A 21,720-nucleotide genomic window follows, 5' to 3' on the forward strand; every position below is an offset into this window, starting at 1 on the left:
CAGCGGCCCTTCGTCCAGAGGGACGTATAAAACATTTTTTAAAAGAGGAAGAAGAAAGGGAAGGAAAACAATGCAGCTTCATGTAATAACCACAAAGAAAGAATCAAAATTAAACAGCAGGTGTTGTTACCTCTCTACTGCTGAATCAGATAGTGTTTGTAGGATGATATAGAGGTGAGTTAGCAAAGTTAGTTTCATGAGGTCTATTGAAAATAAAGTAATTGTTTTGGTACATAAAATTTACAATCAATTTACAATTAAAATGCCTTTAAATTACTATTAAAATATTCCAAAAATGTAATTGTTTGATGCTAGGATTATACACACATATAGACCAGACAAGCTCCATCAACATTTCTTCACCTTTATGTTTTATTCATGATGTATGTTTTTATTTTAAGACCTTTTAAATAAGCAGGACTACTAAATGGCTATAATATGCTGTTGGGTTTGCTTAATGCAGTTTTTTGTGGCAAAGCTCAGCCAAAGTTTAATCTGCATGAATATCCAATGCTGGAATCAGTCCGTGTTTCACTTTGATACGTAACGTAATGTAAAACATTTTAGACAGGATGTGATGTGAACCGCTGCTCTCACTACACTAACTGCGGCATACTCGTGTGACGCGCTGCTAAAGGAGAACTGATCGTCACGAGTGTGGATTGATGCATGAATAGGAATGAAAAGTAGACTGGACCTCCTGTTTCCTGTGGACGTGAACCTGGAGGAGGAAGTAGGGCTCGCAAGGGCTGATGGACGGCTGACACGCTGGATCCTCTGAGCTGCGGAGCTGAGTGACTCGACCCTAACCAGAAAAATTCCTGTGCAAACCAGACACAAGTCCACAGAGAGTAGCTCTCTGTGAACACAAATCCCACTAAAGTCGGAATTTCTTGATGGTATTTTAACTCTAAAAACACTGAGGCCAGTCCAGTCCAAACGTTTAGTTCATTCATCACAACCTGACATGGGCCAAAACGTTTTGTCATAGGTCCTGTCAGGTTTGTTTTTGTTTTCTTCAGCAGGAGTTTCCTGTGCTGTATTTTGCCAGCAATTCCTAATTCTTTCCTGGTCATTAAATGCAGAAATGTAATAAATATTTGGGCTGTATTCAAAATGCACAGTGTTTGTAACCCTCACACATTCTACAGTAAAAGATACAAGAACATGTTCCAAAGTTTAAGTCAAAATTAGACTTCAGCATTCTGAGTTAATCAAATCAAGGAGATATCCCGTTTAAAATTCCCCCTTTTTCCTGCTGTTCAGGGAAAAGACATTGAGCTGCAGTGTAGAAATATACTTACTCAATTGACTTGTTTTATCAACTTTATATAACTTTATATAACCTTTGGAAACTGAACAACTGTCACTGATTAGAAGTATTCGGTTATCTTAAATTCAAAGTGGATGAGTTTCCACTCTGCCAGACTGAAGAAGAAGAATCATCATTTCCAGGATATGCACTGTGTCATTAGTCCTTCTCTGGTTAAGTTACTGCCCAGTCTGCTGGCTAGTTTATGGAAATGGGGAAATACAAGTTTAACGAGAAGTAGTTCGAGGGTGACTAGTACTCCTGGAAATGCTTATGAAGCAAACTGCGCTGTGTCAAAGGTTTTTTGAAAATTGGGACAATGGGGAGTAAGGCAGTGGAATCTGATAGTTTGGTCTTAAATTTGATTTCAAGCGGTATTAAAAAGGTCTTTAAACCTCTTGAATTTAATTGGTTATAAAGACAAAGAGCTGTTTGGTGATAGTTTGGTGACTAGGCCATTGCAGTGATCAACAACGGCACAAGGCTCGACCCAGTAGGCAGAACCCAGCACTGGAGAATCAGTTGTTGTTGCTGTTGTTGTGACAGTGAGTGTTGTTGTGAGTCCCAGCTGCTGTTGCTACAGAGCGCTGGTCACCTGTGTCTGTGTGTGTCACAATGTTATTGATGTGTCCAAATCACATCAAATTCGACAGTGCTTCCCTTAACAACGCACTTGTCAAGTGTGAAGGCGATAAGATGAATGGCTGTTGAGATTCTAATCAGATAAACAGATGATTTATTTTCAAACTTGATTTGTTGTAAGATTTGAAATCAGCACTGTTAACACTAACACTGTACTTGCTAATATAGATTAAGACTTCTACACGAAAAACTAAAAGGTTGATTTATGAGCAGAATGACTGATCTCAAACCAGAGCTTAACAACATGTGTGTATTATGGTATTAGTGCTTTGATCATAGACGGAGTGGAAAGCCTGTTACCAAGCGACTAATACATAAAAATGTAGCGGCTAAAGACCAATCACCAGGCTGCAGAATAGGCTTTGCTCTTAGTGGACGGATTACCAGGCAGTGTGAAATGAAGTCTGATTATGCCACCCCCCCCCCACCATCCCACTCACTACACATACACACACACACACAAAGAGAGCATTCTTTCTGTCGCCTGATCTGTGTTTATGTCAAACCCTTGACAAAGTAGGCAACTGACAAACACAGATTCATAATGGTATTAACTGTAACATTAACATCCTCACCTTTATGAAGACCTCACGCAGTCGCACAAAGAGACTTACATGCACTCACACACACACACACACACACACACACACACACACACCCACAAAATACGTGGTCTCAGCAGCAGCTGTTCGGCCCACTCCCATAATCCCTGTAGCTGGAGGAGACGTGTGCAGTGACATCTGCTTCTCGCAGTGTGGCCCTCTCATCAATGGTTGTACCAGACTGTTGCTGCACGTTATGCCATCAAACTGTCAAAATAAAGGTACAAGATATAATTTATAAATGTAGCGGCAGGGTTCTCACATATAGGTATGTATCCCTCCAACAGCGTGATGAGCTGCTGGTGACTCTCTAACACGGGTGTGTCTCTGGTTCCAGTGACCCTGATCCCTCTCGTCCCTGACCTTGTCTCAATTGTTTGTTTTTTTTCTTCAGGTAAAGGAGGAGATGCTGCTCGAAGCGCTGACAACCAGGAAAACTGTCACTGTCGGAGAACGGCTCATCGTGCCCTACAAACTTGCTGAGGTGACCATTTTGTAAACACACCATCCACACACAGCAACAAGATATGACACCCATCTGAATCCCACACACAGACTTAATCTGACTGTGTTCTTCAACCAATGATCAACTGCTGGTTATTCCTCTGTGTCAGGATGGGTATAACCATACAAAACCTAGATGATGCTTTAAGGCAGCAATACACTGTGTGATTGGAGCCCGATTTAAATGCGTTTACTGAATTGCGTGACAAATTTTAGAGTCGGACTGATTTTCAGCTTCGTCGTGCATCGTTTGTCGTGCGATGTACAGGGGCATGTGATGAATTTCTGACATGTCAGAACAACAGCGTGACATGATGTCCTTGCTAATTTAAAAGGAAACTCCTGTTGACTAGATTCCGTTCGAACAGGGAATAAACAGACTGAAGCTTAGTGTGGAGGAGCTGGTCCAGAGGAGCCGACGTCACGGTCAGTGTGAGCAGTCAGGTCGTGTCAGACAATCAGACTGTACAGTGTGAGCACGTAAATTGTGAGTTTTGGCTTCACGTCTCAGACGATTTACTCGCACACTGTGAGATAGAATTTAACAACATTACTAAAGTTGCACAGTGTATGCCCAGTTTTACACTGAAGCTCATTTAAAAAAAAAAATAAAAAAAAAAATTATAATTGTCTTCCTTGCTAACAATGGTGTGTGTTGTGGAGGTGGGGCTGGAGTAAATTCCAAGCTGTCTTTGGAAAGCATTGTGGAGCTGAACGTTTTGTTACGAAGTGCGTCAGCTGCAGGGGAGATTCTGCGAGTGTTTGTGTGTGTGTACAAGCTTTGGAGCCTGTCTGGGGAGTTTGTTGTGGCACTCCCCCGGCCTCCACCTCGTCTGTCTGAGGCTCTTTTGATAGGGGTCTCTTCCTCTGCAGCTTCCTGTTTCCTGTCGAGTCGAGCAGCAGCAACACGACTTAACCCTGTCCACTCAGCCCTGTGGAATTACAGTCTGCTGAAATGTACCTCCCGGATGCCTCTGCAGAGGCTCCTGTGATGTGTATCATAATATCTGTCCTTAATATTCAGTGGGCTCTGTTTATCCCTCCGTCTCTCTGCTTGTTGCTGCAGGGTCTTGTGTCTGAGGAAGGAAATGCTACACTTAGATAGTCTGTTACTCTACTCAGCTCCACCCTCCCCATCTGATCTATGGGTTAGTTAAGCCCAACAATGGTAGCTCCCGCTCCCCCACACCCCCATCCCTACAGTCATGTGGTCTTTTCTCAGGAATGTGCAACCTCCACTGGAATATACAGGACATAGGCCAGAAACCAGATCCTACATCTCTCTCTCTAACACATACAGTACATCAACTTTTTTTCTGCATGAGCTCTATAAGTTAGGCTGATTAGAAACTTAAACCTGAGTGGTGGGGGTCTGCAGCTATGATAAATCCTGTCCTGCAGCTCCTGGTGTCATGTTATGAAAGTACTCTTCTGTCCTTCTCGAGCTGGCCTTATCTTGAAAGGACTGAGACATTAATGGAGAGAGTGAAACAGAGACAGAGCGGTACACATCCAAATAAAAAACGACTTTCAAATCCCAGAAAGAGTGACATTTAGCGGAGGAGACAAGATAAAAAATGAATCAATACCATTAAAAGAAAAAACTAACAATAACAATTAACTGACAGAATAGATACAAAGTCAGTAAATATTTGCAATTTTCAAGTAACTTTTGGCCATGCTTTCGTTGATGTAGCTTTAAATTGCATTCTTTTCTATTTCGATGTCTTTACTTAACTACCAATGAGTCGTATAAAGAAGTGAAGACTGACCAAAATGTCCTTACTTTTGACAAATGTCCTCATTGAAATTGGTCCCCACAAAGACAGAAGTACAACAGCACACACACACACACACTCACCACAAGAATAGCAATAGTTAAGCCCTGGCCTGATCTGACCGAGGGCCATGGGAGCGAGTTGAGGCCTCCTGTGGAATCCATAACACGCCTGTTTTCATATAAACGTGGAGAAAAAAAATAGAACCTGGTGAATGTTTCTTTTTTTCTCTGAAATTATTTCTTCCTACTTGAATGAGGAAGGCTGAAAAAAATATCCTCAACCTCCAACCACAGTGGAGGTGGAGATGGGGAGAGTTGGATGAAGCATCTGACCTGTTGAATTCGGGTCACCTGAATTAACTGAATGATCCCTGGTTGATTTGTTCCAGCGTGATTGTGAGAGTAAAAGTAATTCTTTGTTCATGAAGGGAAACTGTTTTCAGTGGGCTAATGTCTCTACCCTGCCTCTAAATATATATTTTTATTAGTTAGTTTAAAGTACCAGTAAAATGTTTAATTTAGTTTTGGTAACATTTAAAGGTTCAGTATGTATAATTTAGTGACATCTAGTGGTGAAGTTGCACGTAGCCTCCAGTTGTCATAAAAACTCAAAAGGTTTAGTTTGTCCAGTCTGGGCAACTGTAAAAAACATGGCGACATCCGTAGAGAGGACCCACTCCTGATGTAAATATAAAGTATTTAAATATAAGGGGCTCATTCTAGGGTAAGAAAACAACAATTTGTAAAACTTAGATGAAACACACTAGTGAAAGCATCACTAGGATTATTTTATATTCAATTCCTGCCAACAGATCCCTTTCACCTAAATCTTACGCACTGGACCTTTTAGATTTCGGATCTGGTTGGATCTGTGATCTTTTTAAAACTTAGGCCTTGGCTACACTATTACTAAAAAAAATATCCATCCACAAGACCTTCATTTTACAAAATATCTGCATGTGAGAACGCAAAATCCAATACAAAAGCAAAAAAAGCATGCCAGGCCAGTAGGTGGCGATACAGTCTACATCAATGATCCATTAAACATCAGAGAAGAAAGCTGTGATCCAGGTAATATTGGGTGAGGCAGACGGCTGTGGTGCAATGATGTTACATTGGGCTGCAAGTGTGTGATTAGATCTCCCAGTGCTAGAGTGACGCTAGGGTTTTTGAGAATCTACAATTTGGAAGGCGTTTGTAAAAATCTGTTTTTCGTGGCTTAAATTGCGTTTGCGTGTGGACGAGAGGCCTAAACACAGAGGAAACAGTTTGTTTTGCAGTTATCTGCATTAGTGTGGACAGGGCGTTAATGTTGTCCTTCTGCTTCTCACAAGCTCAGTGAGTCAATACATCACACTTCAAACAGGTTCACAGACATTTCCATTGAGTAACGCACTTAACTGCATCTGTTTTGAGGATTGTGTTTTGGCACTGTTCAACTCAGAATAGGCAGAAAAACATAAAGGCTCATGTTCTCAATATCCACACAAAAATGTAAATGTTTGTGACAGGTTTTCTCTCTTTTCTCCACTCCCTCAACAGGCCTTACATCACACATTCAGCACAGAAAAAGGATTTCAAAAGCAAAATATGCGAACATTTTCAACAGCAGCCTTGCAACAGAATGTGTATTTAGGGAGGTCAGTGTTCCAGTGCTTAAAGAAAAAAGTCTGATTCTGGGATCGAGAAAGAAAAAACAACTTTTTATTTCCCACTAAATTTGAAGAAAGCGATAAGGACAATAACAATGCATCAACTTCAAGGCCATTATTATTTACCTGCCTACTAATTCCACAAACGTCTGTCGGCATGTGGAACCCCTATCTCACGAATTTAGTAGCTTCACACATGGCACGTATATTCTCAGTGGCCTAGGGAAGTGCAGTGCAGAATTTGGTTGGATTTTGACCCACGATACCTTCAGTATTCCTAAAAATGTAATAAACAGTCAGTGGGGGCGGTGCAGTTCCATCCTTCAGCCGGCCATGGTGCAAATAATCTCAAACATTGTGGTTGAGCTCTGGTTTGGACTCGAAATGTATTTCAGGTCTGGGCTGGAAGCGTGTGCATGTGTGAAGTCAGTGACAGGCACATATATGTTAACCCATGTCTTTTAAGATCAGGTGTCCTATTTTTGATGTGGCTCCAGATAATCTGACACCATCATTTCCTCCTTCCTGTGTGAGAGACAGACATGGATCAGGTGAAGTGATGGGGGGGCGGGTGCTGCTTCATATAGCAACTGTTTCAAAGCGGTTGAAGCGTCACACGGAGAGAGCAGAGGTACTTACCCAGTGCAGGGGGATTGTAAAATGTATCAGTTAACATACACTATATAAATACACACACACACGTATACTAATTAAAAACATATGCAGATAGGCATATTGTGGTGAAACACACAAAACATCCTGCAGCGAGGAAGCCAGCCGGCCACGTGCTGTGTGACCTCACGCTGATGTTTCACACCTCCTGTGGTTTTTCAGTAGAAAGAAAGAGAGAAAGAGATGGAAAGAGAAAAACAACTTCCCCTCAGCAGAACCTTATAATCACAAACACCAGCGAAGAGCTGCTTTAACAACCCACACCGTTACACTTTACAAAAGTCTCTGATGAAGTCCTGCTAATCATTTTGTCAGATTCTTGGGTGGCCCTCCAGAAAAACATTTTTCGACCCATTTGCTCCCGGCCACACTCCCTCCCTCCCAACTGGTCCCATTGTGGTGAATAATTGAATTACATGGCAAACACAGCGACAATAAGTGCTCAGTGAGCATGTCAAGTGTTTGTATAAGGATCTGCAAACCCCCCCCCCCCCAGGTTCCTGGAGAAGCATTTAAATCGTGGTTCTTTTTTTAACCTTGTCTTCTTCGTAAGATTTTTACATAACTTTGTGGGAAGACAGACGTCACAGGCCTGCTCGCTAAAAATATCATACACAATCAATAATGCAAGAGCAGAGAGGCAGCTTTTAAAATGCTTCATCACGGCTCTTGGCTGCATGTGGCCTCAGCAGGCGGTGTTTGGAACAGTCCTTCGCAGAGAGTGCATCCGCAGTGGGGCTTGATCAGGTTCACAGTGTCCCACAAAGAGTTTTTTATTTATTTTTTATCATTATATAACTGATTTAGGACATTTTGTTTTTCAGTCATTATGTTCTTGTAGACTGAGTATGCGCCTGCTTTTATTTCTTGCTTCAGGAATGGTCACACTGACTTCCTCTGGTTGCTTTCCTTATGGTGATAAAATGGTGTTTGTTGTTCAATAAATATCATAATTACACTGAATTTAATTTAATAATTACCAGGTTATTACCAGGTCCTGACTTTTGACTCCAGCCTCATAATCAGACTGACCCCTTCATGCTTCTAGATATTTTGGTCTGTTGCTTTATTTAGTTTTTTCATTACCCCTGACAGTAGTACCCCCCTATTTTATATATTTTTTTACAATTCATGTTTTTTCTGTGACTTCTGATCTTGAATCACATTGAGTCTATGCTTGTCATATGTAATAAGCTATATATATATAAACTTGACTTGACCATATATATTTCATAAATGTTACCGAGCTGTCTATATAGAAAGATGACACCTCTGTGTTTAATTTGGCCTACTAAGGTCTGATTGGTTTGTCTTACTGTTACGGATTGCTTTCAATGGACACAACAATGTCAGACACCAAACAAATTGTAGAACTGTACAGGTCCAATGTGTCTGCTACACATGTCTTCATGTCGTTCACCATGGAGAAAAGTTAAGAAGTTAATTTTTGTATTATTGTATTAAATGGTTGAATTTGTGAAGAAGTGCGACGCAATGTTACACCTGCAGCTGGTCTTCAGTGAGAGTTTAGGGATTCATCTTTAGTGTTAGGATCCTAATGCTCTATTTACAAATGTTCATGACAACCAGCAGAACTTAACTGGTTGTTGTTGTATATATAACCTGTGATTTACCATTCATGTGTTTGGTAAGGCAGATTAGTAAAATCTAAAGGTGGCTTGTTGTGGTTTCATTGGGTTAGTAGTATTTATAAAGAAGGGTGTGATTTGTGTTGACAAAGGTTGACATCCTCTGCTGTATTACATCTCCTCTGATTGGATTAAACTATTTGGGGTTCTTGCTATGAAAATGTTGAACAAGACAAAAGAAACCAGTCATAATGGGGGCCAATTCAATCATAACACCTCCAGCTGCCAAAGAACGTGCTCTTGTGTCCAAGTCTCTGTTTAACCCCTCAACTCTTATATCAGCTTAGCAAAGCTTTCATTGTGTGACCACAGTCGCTCTTTGGCTTGTTGAGACATAATAGCCTGTCTTGGCAGTGTTGTTTTTTTATGGATCCAAAAGTGATCCATGAAAAAGTTGTCCAAGTCGTGATCTGCACGTCTGGAGGCAGACAGGGCTCTGGCTCCTGACTGGAAAACCTACAGTATTACAGAACGGCACACAGCAAGACCACCAAACATAAAAACAGTTGTGAGCAGAGTGGGAGCTTTAACACATGCTCTAAATACAGTGCATGTTGTTATATCCCTGGTATTTCCCAAATCCCTTCTCTAAATTACAGTAGTACAGTCATTTAGCTGCTAGGCAGATTACTTGAGCTAAAACTTTTACCTTCGCCAAGGAGCTTTAGTTTTCGTCTGGGTTTGTATAGCCATTTTCAGGCATAAACTCCGGAGAATGCCCACAAAATTGGGACTGGATTTTCTCTGCCTTTCACACGTGAACAATGCAGCAGGAGATTCTCCGCTCAGACGCAACAACGCAGAAATCTGGTGGATTCAGGTGAGGGGTGGAGCAGCAGGCAGAGGCAGGACACATTCATTCATTCTGCTGCGGAGAACACTTTTCCCTCTGAGAAATTAAAAAGTATTAGCCCCTGTTTTTGACAAAGGAAACCCCTATGCTAATGATCAGAAATAAGCTGACATGCTCTGTCTGTGTGTGCGTGTGTGTGTGTGCGTGTATGCAGGCGGGCACTGTGAGGGACTCCATGGCCAAGTCACTGTACAGTGCGCTGTTTGACTGGATTGTGTTCAGGACCAACCACGCCCTGCTCAACAACAAGGACCTGGAGGACAGTTCAAAGGTGGGAGCTCTCTCATGTTTTCACAAAAATCGTTGTAACATACTGGAAAAACCTTGTTCATCACATTTTGAAAACTTCATATGTTTTAGTATGCTTTTTTCATGTATAAGGAACATGCTCTGCCTCCTTCAAGTTATTGAATTAAAAAAAGCACATTGGCAATAATACTGGGGTCGCAAATAAAGGGTACTTAATTTATCTGTCATATTTGGACAGACTTTGTTGTCAGTAATGGGAAGTAAATGTTGGAATGACCTCGCACTCATAGTACCAGTGCTCTACATATCCCACTCAGTGTTTGTTTTTGTATTTGTTAATTGTACTGTGCCAGTCTCACGTTCTATTTATGTATTTATTTATCTATTCGTCTATTTATTTATAAGTGCCCTGGTACGATAGATGTGAATTAAGTGTGTTAAAACATCATTATTGTCATGGTAAGATACAGTGTACGAGCTCAATAGTTATATGGTAATATAGTATATGATTTATAGTGACAGTGTTATTATGTCTTGTGCTATGTTTGTTAAAATGAACTTTCCGTTGGACCAAACACAATTTTCTCGAATGGCAGACTCTTCAATTCTCCTCAAAAGTGTAGCTGTATCATAAAAGGAAAATTTTACCAATTGCAACGATTGATTTATCAAAAACATCAGTGACCTTAACTCTGAACATAAAAATAATCACCTCAAGTTTCTAGTCTTCTCTCACTTACATAACCTTCAAACATTTGAACATTTTCTGTGCATGAGATGATGAGAGCAACACTCAAGATCAGGGGCCCCTTCATTTTATATCCTAGTTTAAAATGATTTCCAAAACATCTGATATATGAAATATGAATTTTCCAGTGTTTTAATATAAATCTCACAGAATTTATACAGGTTTCTGTCCATATTGAATTGTTTCCCCACAAATGAATTACATTTGTAAATATGATTTAAAATTCAGAAACTAGTTTTATGAAGGATATTAAAAGGTCTTAGAGCATTTAGTTGTATTTGTTTGACATCCGGCTGTAAGCTGGTACAATAATATAATCAATAACATTGTGCTTTTGAAACATGTCCGCTCTTAAAAAAAAAAAAGTCTGTTATATTAAAAGAGAAATATTTAGCTCCTGATGGAAAAACAGACGTTTTCCATTCATCCTCACTCATGTCCCTTTGTTCTTTCTGCCCTTCTTAGTGTTTATTTGTACAAACTGGGCTCCCTATCCTGCTGTCTGTCTGTCTGTCTGTCTGTCTGTCTGTCTGTCTGTCTGTCTGTCTGTCTGTCTGTCTGGCTTGCTTCCTTTACTCCCAGAGGCTGACAGGCTGGAAGTGTTGTGATATGGAATACCACTGTGTGTGTGTGTGTGTGTGTGTGTGTGTGTGTGTGTGTGTGTGTGTGTGTGTGTGTGTGTGTGTGTGTGTGTGTGTGTGTGTGTGTGTGTGTGTGTGTGTGTGTGTGTGTGTGTGTGTGTGTGTGTGTGTGTGTGCCTGCCTGTGCATGTTGGAAGTGGCAGCTGGCAAGTCATACCCAGTGGGGGCATCGTAAGGATTAGAAAACTGATCATTTATTGTGTGTTTGTGCGTGTGTGTATGCAGAGTGTGGTTTGTGTGTGTGCGCATGACAGGAATATTGGGCAGATGGCATCAGGTTCCCCTCAGCTCAGTTTACTCCCTGTGGCCCTTTTCTGTCCCTGTGCAGTGTGTGTCTGTGCGTGTGCCTGGACACACGTGCATGTGTGTTGATGTCATCTGTGTGTGCTTGTCAGGGGGTCGATGAGGTTTTACTTTCTGTCAAGGTCATTGTTCTTATGTGCACATCACAGTGGATGCACGCAGTGTGTGTTCATGTTTTGTATGTTTTAATGCCTGAATAAAAAATAGCCCTTGAGAGAGAAATAAAACACTGCTGAATATATGTAAATGAAATTGGACACCACTTTAACAGTCCATTTCATAATTAAAGGCTGTCTTTGCCTCCTTTAGATGGTGCATGTTAAAATGATTTATGATGACATGAATCTTACTGACACCCAGAGGTCAACTGTGTCACTGGAGCTCTAAAGGATGAGATTTTATAAGAAACAAAATAGAATTAATGATGATAAAGGATCAGTGATGTTTACAGTGTAAAACGTACCATAATGTTTATGATGAATAACAACATACATATTTCAAATATGGACAAAAAAATTAGCTTTGTGGTTTTCTTTATAGATCCTGTCCATAGGAGTCCTCGACATCTTTGGTTTTGAGGATTATGAGAGCAACAGCTTTGAACAGTTCTGCATCAACTTCGCCAACGAGCGACTCCAGCACTACTTCAACCAGCACATCTTCAAATTAGAACAGGTAGAGTGATATTTCTATATCCACCTTCCTTTCATCCCTTTCCTTTCCTATCTTCTCATTCCAGACAATGATTATTGTGCACTAGCTGATAACACATCATTGCATTTTGTGTTTCGCAGCCAGTGTGACAATGTTATCAACACGCAGACATTCATACATGAAGTGCTGCACTGTGCCTTGGTGTGTGATGACGTCAGTTGATGCACTGTCGTCACATTATTTTGGCAGCTACATTTTCTTAAAAATGCCTCGATGCTTTTGTTTGATTTCCTTGATGGAGTAAAGAATTGGTGCTGAGAGCTTCCTTTTCAAATGGAGGAAACAATAACTCCCCAGTTGGTTTGAGAAGCAGAAGATTTACATTGTGTGCAAGTGTGCACAGCAACAGTTTATACTCACACACAAGTGAACTGATGTCGGGTGAGCAGGCATGGATGGTCTTTTTACACTTGCAGTCTAAAAACCTTGTAAAAAGTAAGTTAGAAGATAGGGTTAGAAGATATGCAGTATCAGCGAATGCGTGGAAGAGCTCCTTGTAACGAAGAATACAAAATCAACTATTTGGGTTATTTTAGGTTTAAATCTGGAAGCTGAAGGACCTGAACGTGGTAGTTTGTCATCTTTGTTCTGAATTTTAAATCATATTTACAACATTCTAGCACCACAAATAATTCCTCGTGCTGCATGCAAGTAATTAAGACGATGATGTTGTTTTTACCCAGGCTGAGCTTACAGAAGCATCCGATGTGTTTGTGTGTCGATGTGCGTGTGTTGGTGTTTTTCTGCATGACAGAGCGAGAGAGAGAGAGAAAGGGAGGGAGCAGAGTCAGGATGGGCTGAATGAATGAATACGCATTTGACCCATTAAAGAAAAGTATCAATCATTATGTGGTCATCAGTACTGATATTGTGGCAGTGGCAACAATCACATCAACGCATGGACACTCAGAAGCGTATGGACCTTAGATGAGCCGGTGTCAGTGGGTGTGTCTGCGTGTCAGCGAGTGGAGTCAGGCTGGACCGACTGAATGGATTCTCAAGGAGGTAGACCATTACATTAGCAAAATAAAACGACAAATTGTCGCAAAAAGCGCCCCCAAAAAACAACCAACTATGGGCCCAGCAAATCGCTGATAGAAGATTTATTCTTCCATTTTCCCAACCCTATCAGAACAAAGCTAAGCAGTTTGCAGAAAGCTTTAGTCTTGTTCTAGCAGTAGTCTTGCTGTTAACAACACAGGCCATGACTTGCAACATAAGGTTAAATTGGCCATCGCTTTGTGTGATGATCTGCACCTCCACAGTCCTTTCCATTGTCGTCACTTTATCCTCTCTGAAGCACAACCACCTGCTTTCACCTTGAAACGCTCCATTTTACAAAGAGCCTTCCTCTCCCTCCCCGACTCTGCTCCTTACTCTTTTATCCTGCTAGTTTGATGTTTTCTTTCCTACGTTCATTCAATGCTAAAGTTTTATCTCAATCAGGTATTATCCGGAGAATTGGCTACAGAGTTTAACCACAGTTTGCCTTTCACAACTCAGCAGGAGGTTTTCTGCACAGATGCGTTCACAACAGCATCAAATCCTCCGCATTATTGGGGTGAGAGGTGGAGCAGTCGGGTGCAGCAGGCAGAGGCAGGAAGTGATACATTAATTCCACTGCGGAGATCACGTTTCTTGGGGATAAGACACCAGCATCAGCTCTTTTCTCCATAAACTCTCTTGACGTCTTCGCAGGTGTCTTCTACGTGTATGGCTGCGCTTTTCACCTGGATATATTTGATTTCTTCGCTTTTGCTCTCAGGGAATACAGTGGGGGATACCCTTCTGTGTTTTCACATCAAATTCTCCTTAATTGCTATGGACTTTATAATAGGAGGTAGGGCTGCACGATATTTGGAAAATGTCATAAAGTTGTTGAATGTTGACTAGCGATAAATATACAAATGCTTAAGTATACGGTGTTAAAGTCTTCCTGCTTTGGGTCCACTGCTTACATAGACCCTATACATTGAGTAGCCGATGCAGACACTGAAAATGAAATGCATTATTTCCATTCCAACGAAATGGTTTTATTGAAAAGATTCTCCCTGGCTATGGACGCAGGGACCAGAGACAGCTCCACAGCCCGGCCAGCGCCACCAAGTCCGGGGCAGACACCCAGGGAGCCATGCCCAGCTCCACTAAGTTCGTTTACAGTGATCATTTGGGTTGTTTTCATCGATGTTTGGACCGTAAAAAAGTTATGTTTTACAGTTTTAGCAGGTCTGTCAGTAATTTACTGCTCCTCTCTGTGTCTCTATCATTCGCGTTGCACACTGCCAACTGCATCGAGCCAAACTGAGTGCGCCCTGCCATCTCCTCCGGATCTGCATACCTTGTCTCCAAAATTTTGTTGTTGTTACCTTTCCCTCAGGTTCTGGGATTATAATAAAGAAGCTACGCAATTCTTTTATAGTAATCAACCGTTTACAGACATCAATTTGGCCCGGGACAAATGTGATCACTAGCAGTTTCTGCTGTACTAGAATTTTGTCGGGAGGAAATTTGACAGAGGCGGCTCGCACTTCTCTATGCAGGAAAAACCCTGGACAGGCCCGTAAATGATCTGAATATCTTTAGTTTATTAACTAGGGCACTAGGGCTCCATCTGATTGGCCTAATATATTGGCAAGCAGAGCCTGAATACATGGCAAGTGGAACACCATTTATCGCAGTTGAGCCGTCTTTTGCGATGCGTATATCACGCATGTTGATATCGCCTTGACGTTACATTTTAGACATATTGTCCAGCCGTACTAGGAAGTCAGTCAGAGAAAGTCTGCAGATAACCCAGAGCCTCTCACTCTGACTTTTGCGTTCGCGCATGCACCCCCTCCAGAGAAAATACCTGTATCTGAAAGTATCTGTGGAGTTCACTGCAATCCGGAAAGCTGCTTATGTGCAACCAGTGCTAATGAGTACAAGCACCAAGGCCTACTTCCATTACAGTGGAACAATACGAGAGAGATGTTGTAAAATCAAATCAAATTAGAGCTCAGGAGGGAATTAGAAATAAATTTTAGTGCTTCGCTGTTGAAGCGCTGCTGTTCTGCTCATGTCTGTTTAATTCTCATGTAATTAAGTTAAACAAAATAACTTCAAATAAGTGTGTGACTTTAGACAGCATGTCGCATTCTGGAATCAATAGTGAATTTTAATTATCCTTATTATGCAACACAAAATTGAACTTTCTACTCTATTCTACTCACTAAATATAACAAAAGATACTAATGACTGGTAATGACCTGCATCTAGAGGAATGTGAACAGCAGTAACAAACACACTTTGATTTCTCTTGGCAGATAATATGGTCAACATCTCAACATTGAAGATATACTGCACACTTACATTACAGTTTTGAGCTGTAAACTAAATTACATTACTGCTCTAGAAATTTGTTAACACTGGTTTTAATATCCCATTTAACACCAAATTTATGAAAACAAATCTACCTTTATGAGTTGAAAATAACTCATAACGTCCCTAACCCCTGCCTGGGCGTCTTCTAGTCATGACATTTATACATATATATGAAATACCTAACATCCTCTTATCAAAGGTTGGCTTCCCCCTGACACCAGCGATACATTTTAAATGTGAATCTGGATAGCTGCACTCATTTTCAAATCTATGCTGCAACTAAACCTCTAAACCAGCACTTCGTCTACCATTCAGAGACGTCCACATCCTTCCTGCTGCTTCGGCCCTGGCTGTATTACACACACACTTTTGGGACAGAAGTCACGTGAAGTGGAGGGCTTCTGGACACCAGAGTTTCTTGGCAGCCGTGACCTCGGCCGTGACCACGTGCCGGTGGTTCGAATGGCTCGGAACAACTATGGTATAACCATGGCTGTCTTAGCACTGGCCTTCTGTGCTGGCAGTTTAAACCATTGAGGATAGTCATGGTCTGGGCCATCAGGAAACTGCGTGGGCGACATTCTTGTTTCAAAAGTCTGTGTACTGCTACTGGGTAGATACCTTTAGAGCCGTGTGTGTGCGTGTGTGTGTTGGAGGTAGGCCCGCCTCTCAATTTGTACTTTAAACATTGAACTAATCATCTGTCCATCCACCTCCACTGCTTAAAGCCTTGTTTGCCTCATCCTACCAGAGTCTGTGGTCTGTGTTCTGTCAGCATGGAACATGCCCCACTGTACATCACTCAACCTTCCTTATTTACTTGACGCTAATTTATTGTAATCTCTTATTTTAGCATAATGTTTTCTGACACTCATCTTTGGATAATTAGCCTCACCAAGCCTCAATAACTTCATTCTGAGAGGCCAACCCTATAATCAATGATTATGGCAATTTTGGATATGAGAAACATACACATCACTTCGGTGCTTGGCTGTAAGCTCCACACACCATGTGGAGGAGAAGCATATTATGACTGACAACACTTTATTCTTTACTTCAGTAGTACCAGACTTCAGACCATTTGCAAGCAACCAATCTGCAGGTTGATCATTCCCTTGAGTACTTTGTGCTGGATCGCCACGTCCCCCTGACATTATAGTGCAAACAGCGGTAATTATGTAGCTTGGTTAAGTTAGCACACGCACTAATCGGACTAATTGTGACTGAATGGCCTTGCTCTGTCTTCTTTTCATTTAATTTCTTCCCCATTGCTCTCACAATCACATGTGCTGATAAGAGAGACGTCAGCTCCTGCATCATAACCACCACCATCACCCCCTCCACTCAAAAGGCCTATTACTGAACCACTAATCCCTGACCAGCTATATTTTGTATTCATTATGCTCATTTATTCAGATACCAACTGCCAAACCACTTAATATTCTGCATGCGTGTTTTATTTTTTTCTCATAATCCATAGAACAAGCGAGGGAGCTTGGAAAGAGAGAGAGGGAGGCATTTTTTGGGGGAGATAATGAATCTCTATCAGTTGGACTGTGTCACAGTAGCTGTCACCTCTCATCTCCCTCTAACAGACCCCTGATAGGTCGTGGCAACCCAGCAAGGCGGGCCTGTAGCTGAGGGCTAACCAGTGTGAAAAAAAGAAAACAACGTTTCAGTAAACGAGTGCAGTGATGGGCCTTAAAACCTCGATGGAGATCACAAACAGCCGATCTGCCCACACTAATGGTTTTGTTATCTGTTTCTGACAGTCAGCCCTCAGGCCTCACACACACACACACACACACACACACACACACACACACACACACACACACACACACACACACACACACACACACACACACACACACACAAAGAAACACACTCACACACACTGCACGTTGTAGCATGTACTCCTGCAGGTTGTGACTGTAAACATGTACGTTCAAACACTCTGTGGCCAATTCCTTTGTTTTTGTTGTACACTGTTATTGGAGTCTGATATGAAAAGACAAATATGAGACAAGAGCTCAGAATATCAGCTTTTATTTTCTCATATTTAGATCTAGATGGCATAGCACCTACTGTTTGAGCACAAGTCAGCAAAAATATTAAAATCTGTGACTGATGGGTGTTTCTTGTCTGTTGTTTAAACATTAAATAGCTCTGAATGTCTACTCCTGGTTAAAGCCTTGGGATTCACCTGTGAAGACTACACTTGTTGTCAGGATAAACAAACATGTAGACCAGTGTATTGTCTACAGAAAGCCATTTTGGAATAGAGAAAAGATGGAAGATGAATTAAAGCCATGTACAATATCCTGACAAAGGAGAAAACTACTGGTGTACTGAGCAACAGACATGGAACAGGTCGGGCAGGGACAACAGCAGCAGTTGATAGCAAAAACATTGTGACATCACCAGCAACCTCCACAGGGGATTGGTCTACTCAGGAACCCGTCTAGAGATAGTTTGGAAGTGGTGGACCTGTTAAACCCTTAGCAATTTGTCTCCAAAGTAAAAGCACATGTTCATTTTGTTGCAACAATACTTTATATCGAGCTGAATTTCAGAGCTTTTATTTTGTATTTTACTTTATATTAACGTCCAGCACACAGACAATAAAAAGTGACAGTACATCGTAGAACAGTTTGGGGAGGACTCACTAATGACAAGGCACAGGCCAGGCAAACAGTCCATGCATTCCAAACAGGCAGTTTTGTAAACAGTTTTATTTTAGCCTTGTCTGTCATTTTGCATCAGCAGGTGCTCCTTGATGGATGTCTCTGTTTTGATCGGACCTCTTAAAGATTTGTTCCAATGTTTTGTTCAGCTAATAAGTGCCCAAAGTGCTGATGTGACGCTCGCCCTCACAGGGCCATGCCCAATAATGTATCAGCGGAGTTCACGTTTATTATCCTTGAATCACTGGGGTCATCCAAATCTTTGGCTCTCTGCCGCTGGTGAGTTTGTTTGACAAGACAACAGTTGAGATGGAGTTGAGCTCGAGGAGCCCCTGTGAGGCAGTTCGCTGTAGCCTCCTAATCGAGGACTGCCAGATCTCTGCTGATTTGTGTTTGTTTGAATAAGGTTGTCGGTTCATGCTACAGGCCCCCTGTGCCCTCACTTTGACGTCAGAAGGAGAGAAAGCTCTCCACACCTTGTCTGTTGCATTGTGTTGAGTCTTCAACTGCTGACCTCAGAGCGATCAGTTACCTTAAAAACGTTCCCAATCTGCGAAAGACTATCAAATCAAATGAGAATTACCACGCAGTAAGTTTTACCTTTATAGTTGATTCTTGATCTCAGAATTGTTGCTGTTTACAAAATGCAAGATCAACTTATTTAATCTGGACCTCTTGACCATGTTGGCTTAATGAGAAACACTTAAACACCATACAGGTATATTCATAGTTTCTACTATCCCGTTAATGTACTGGTAGCTGTTAAACCTGCTGGGCTCCTCCAGTGCTCATGTGTAATATATAAATATGACATACAAATATGTACATGTAAACAATGTTGAGTTTCATTTTAGAATGTCTGGTTTTAATATTCAGTTCACTTTACACACAAGATTTTCTAACATGGGGTCTTTTGACTCTAAATTGTTTGAATGAAGGAACTGCTGAAGCTCTATATGTAAAAATAATAATGTATTTTTTTTTCTTTTTTCTTTAACAACCTGCACAAGTGGTATCCTTTTCCTTTGCCACAAACTGGTCTCGTACATTTATAATGAAATTTGTTGTAGCAACAATAACATTCATGTTTCTGATAAGTTTCCTTTAAATAGTTATTTTAAGATATAAAACGGGCTAAGACATCATAGTCTTTGGTACACTCCCACACTGGCTACCAAAGAAGAACAGAGAGGCTCAGATGACTTCATTCTCTGCACAGTACACTATTACTCCACTGTATCTTTACATAGAAAATAGTTGGCTGCTATATTATTGTTTAAACTCTTGTGCGTATATAACCTTTTAAGTATGTTTTTTTGAGCTGTTAAAGACGTTGTGTGGTCTCCAGGACTCAAAGCAGAAATCAAAATCAATGAACATTAATTAAGTCGGTCTAACTTAGAACCCGTCACCATTGCCTCCAGCCAATCAGGTGGTCTTATCAGCAGTGTGTGTTTACCTTCAGAACAGCAGCCAAAGCAAACAGGATCACTACAGGATCACTACAGCTACAGCCCTCATCTGGATGGAGGAGTCTGTGTGAGGACTGTTTACACTGTACTTGTCCAATGGTGCTTGATTTCTCTCCTGCGTGAGTGTGGTTTATGAAAGGGAGACAATGCACGGCAGCCACCACCTTAGGCAAAGACTGTATCATATTCAACTCAGGAGATATCAAAACATGCGGCCAGGTTTACTTTCATAAGATAGAAGTGGGAGATTCCTGTTGCCTAATGTGACTGAGTTTATCCCAGCAGTAGATAAAAAGAAAGAAGGAATACAGAGATAGCAGGAGAGATGGAGAACTACACAAACCTCCCTCACACATCCACACCAGGGCGTCGAGCCAAACACAGCTCAGGCCAGTTAAATGCTGCACTGCATTACGCAGCAGAGAACAGACGCAGAGTTGACTAATGGACAGAGGGGTGGCCACAAATCCTGACCAACCTCATCGACTGTAACAGAACTCCCTGCTTTCTTCAGAGGCTTTTATTGCTCACAGATTGGATTTAGACCTTGGCTTTGTCCATCTGTGGCTGTCTATTATATGCCCCAATATCTGTTTAACATATGGATCTTTATGTTCTCTTTGCACATTTTAAAAGGTCAATTCACCCAAGTTACTCCTTAGTGATATCTAGCCATGCAGATAGTTTGGGATTTATTTGCCAAGGCCTAAACCTTCTGCCCCCACACAGATGTCATCAGCCGTATTCAGGCATGACCACAACAGGAATTACAGAGATGGGTCCGGACTTTTTCCTCAGTTTGCCTTTACACAGCGCTTCCCGGCGCTTCGCTGCCGGTGTGAACAGCCCAATTGATTAACATGGGCGCGGAGAGGAGGCGGACAGCTTTTCGTGGCGCTTCGCGGCCCGGTGTGTCCCCGGGGTTGGAGGATGAATGTGTGACGTTACTGCATTGGTTAACATTGCATGTATCACGTCATGATAAATCAGCCTCTTGTGGCGCCCTCTCGGCATTTTGCGTCCTAGGCAGCCGCCTATGACAGGAACCGCCCCTGCTAGAGGGCCAGACAGAGAAAGTCCGCAGAGGCTCTCACATTTGTGTTCACACACACCTCTGGAGAAAGTCTGGAGGATCTCTGGAGTTCAGTGCAAACCTGAAAGCAGTTATAGAGCTTTGATTTGATGTTTATGATATGGAGTTGAAACAAAACCAACCAACGAACCAGCTCATGATTCCCTGTTGAATCCTGACATCCAGTCCCACCTCATTCCAAAGGTTCCAAAAATCTGAGCTCCAAATTGAGCTCTAAGGCTTTCGGCTACAACGTAGTTATACAACCTGCACTGTTGTGCTCTTGCTGTTGTCTTACTCTGGTCTTATCTGTTTTACATATCAAATGTTAAATAATTTGTTCAGCTCAGTCGCAGCAGCTAGTGTGATCAGGGGTCAAATTAAAATAATGTGAATCAGCTGTTTCGTAGGTGGTGGACAGTCTCACAGTCATTGTGCTGTTTGACTGGAGCGTAACTGAACCAGCATCTGTGAATGCTTCACATATTGAGTCAAAGCTTTGTAGCGGCTCTGTCTGCTGGGTCGACCTGTTTCCATAAATATGCATGTGTGTGCAGGAAAATCGCTGATGTGTTTGTGCGCCTCTCTCTTTAACCTTGTGTCTGCATCTTATTGTCTTTCTCCGACTCAACATGTCGCCACAAACTCTCTCTCAGACACAACAAAGTGAGCCAGATGAGCTGAGTCAGTCATCAGTCTGTGGAGAGTTAGACAAAAGCACACGTATCAAACTTTTTCACAGCCCGGTTCTCGGTTCTGCCTCATCATCTCTGAGCACTGAATGAAACCAAACATGCCACATGTT

The 21,720-nt window shown here is 41.7% G+C and overlaps 1 protein-coding gene across 3 annotated transcripts in view; it reads left to right on the top strand.

Moving 5' to 3' along the window:
* LOC118109127 (unconventional myosin-IXAa-like) overlaps positions 1 to 21,720 on the top strand; it is a 143,146-nt gene that overhangs the window by 85,512 nt on the left and 35,914 nt on the right. For all 3 annotated transcript variants that reach the window (XM_047339720.1, XM_047339721.1, XM_047339722.1), the window contains exons 9-11: positions 2,951 to 3,040; positions 9,821 to 9,937; positions 12,148 to 12,282. In XM_047339720.1, coding sequence (XP_047195676.1) covers positions 2,951 to 3,040; positions 9,821 to 9,937; positions 12,148 to 12,282 — 342 coding nt within the window. The remainder of the gene's footprint in view (positions 1 to 2,950; positions 3,041 to 9,820; positions 9,938 to 12,147; positions 12,283 to 21,720) is intronic.

Source organism: Hippoglossus stenolepis, chromosome 5 (assembly GCF_022539355.2).
Source record: "Hippoglossus stenolepis isolate QCI-W04-F060 chromosome 5, HSTE1.2, whole genome shotgun sequence".
NCBI classification, from domain to species: Eukaryota; Metazoa; Chordata; class Actinopteri; order Pleuronectiformes; family Pleuronectidae; genus Hippoglossus; species Hippoglossus stenolepis.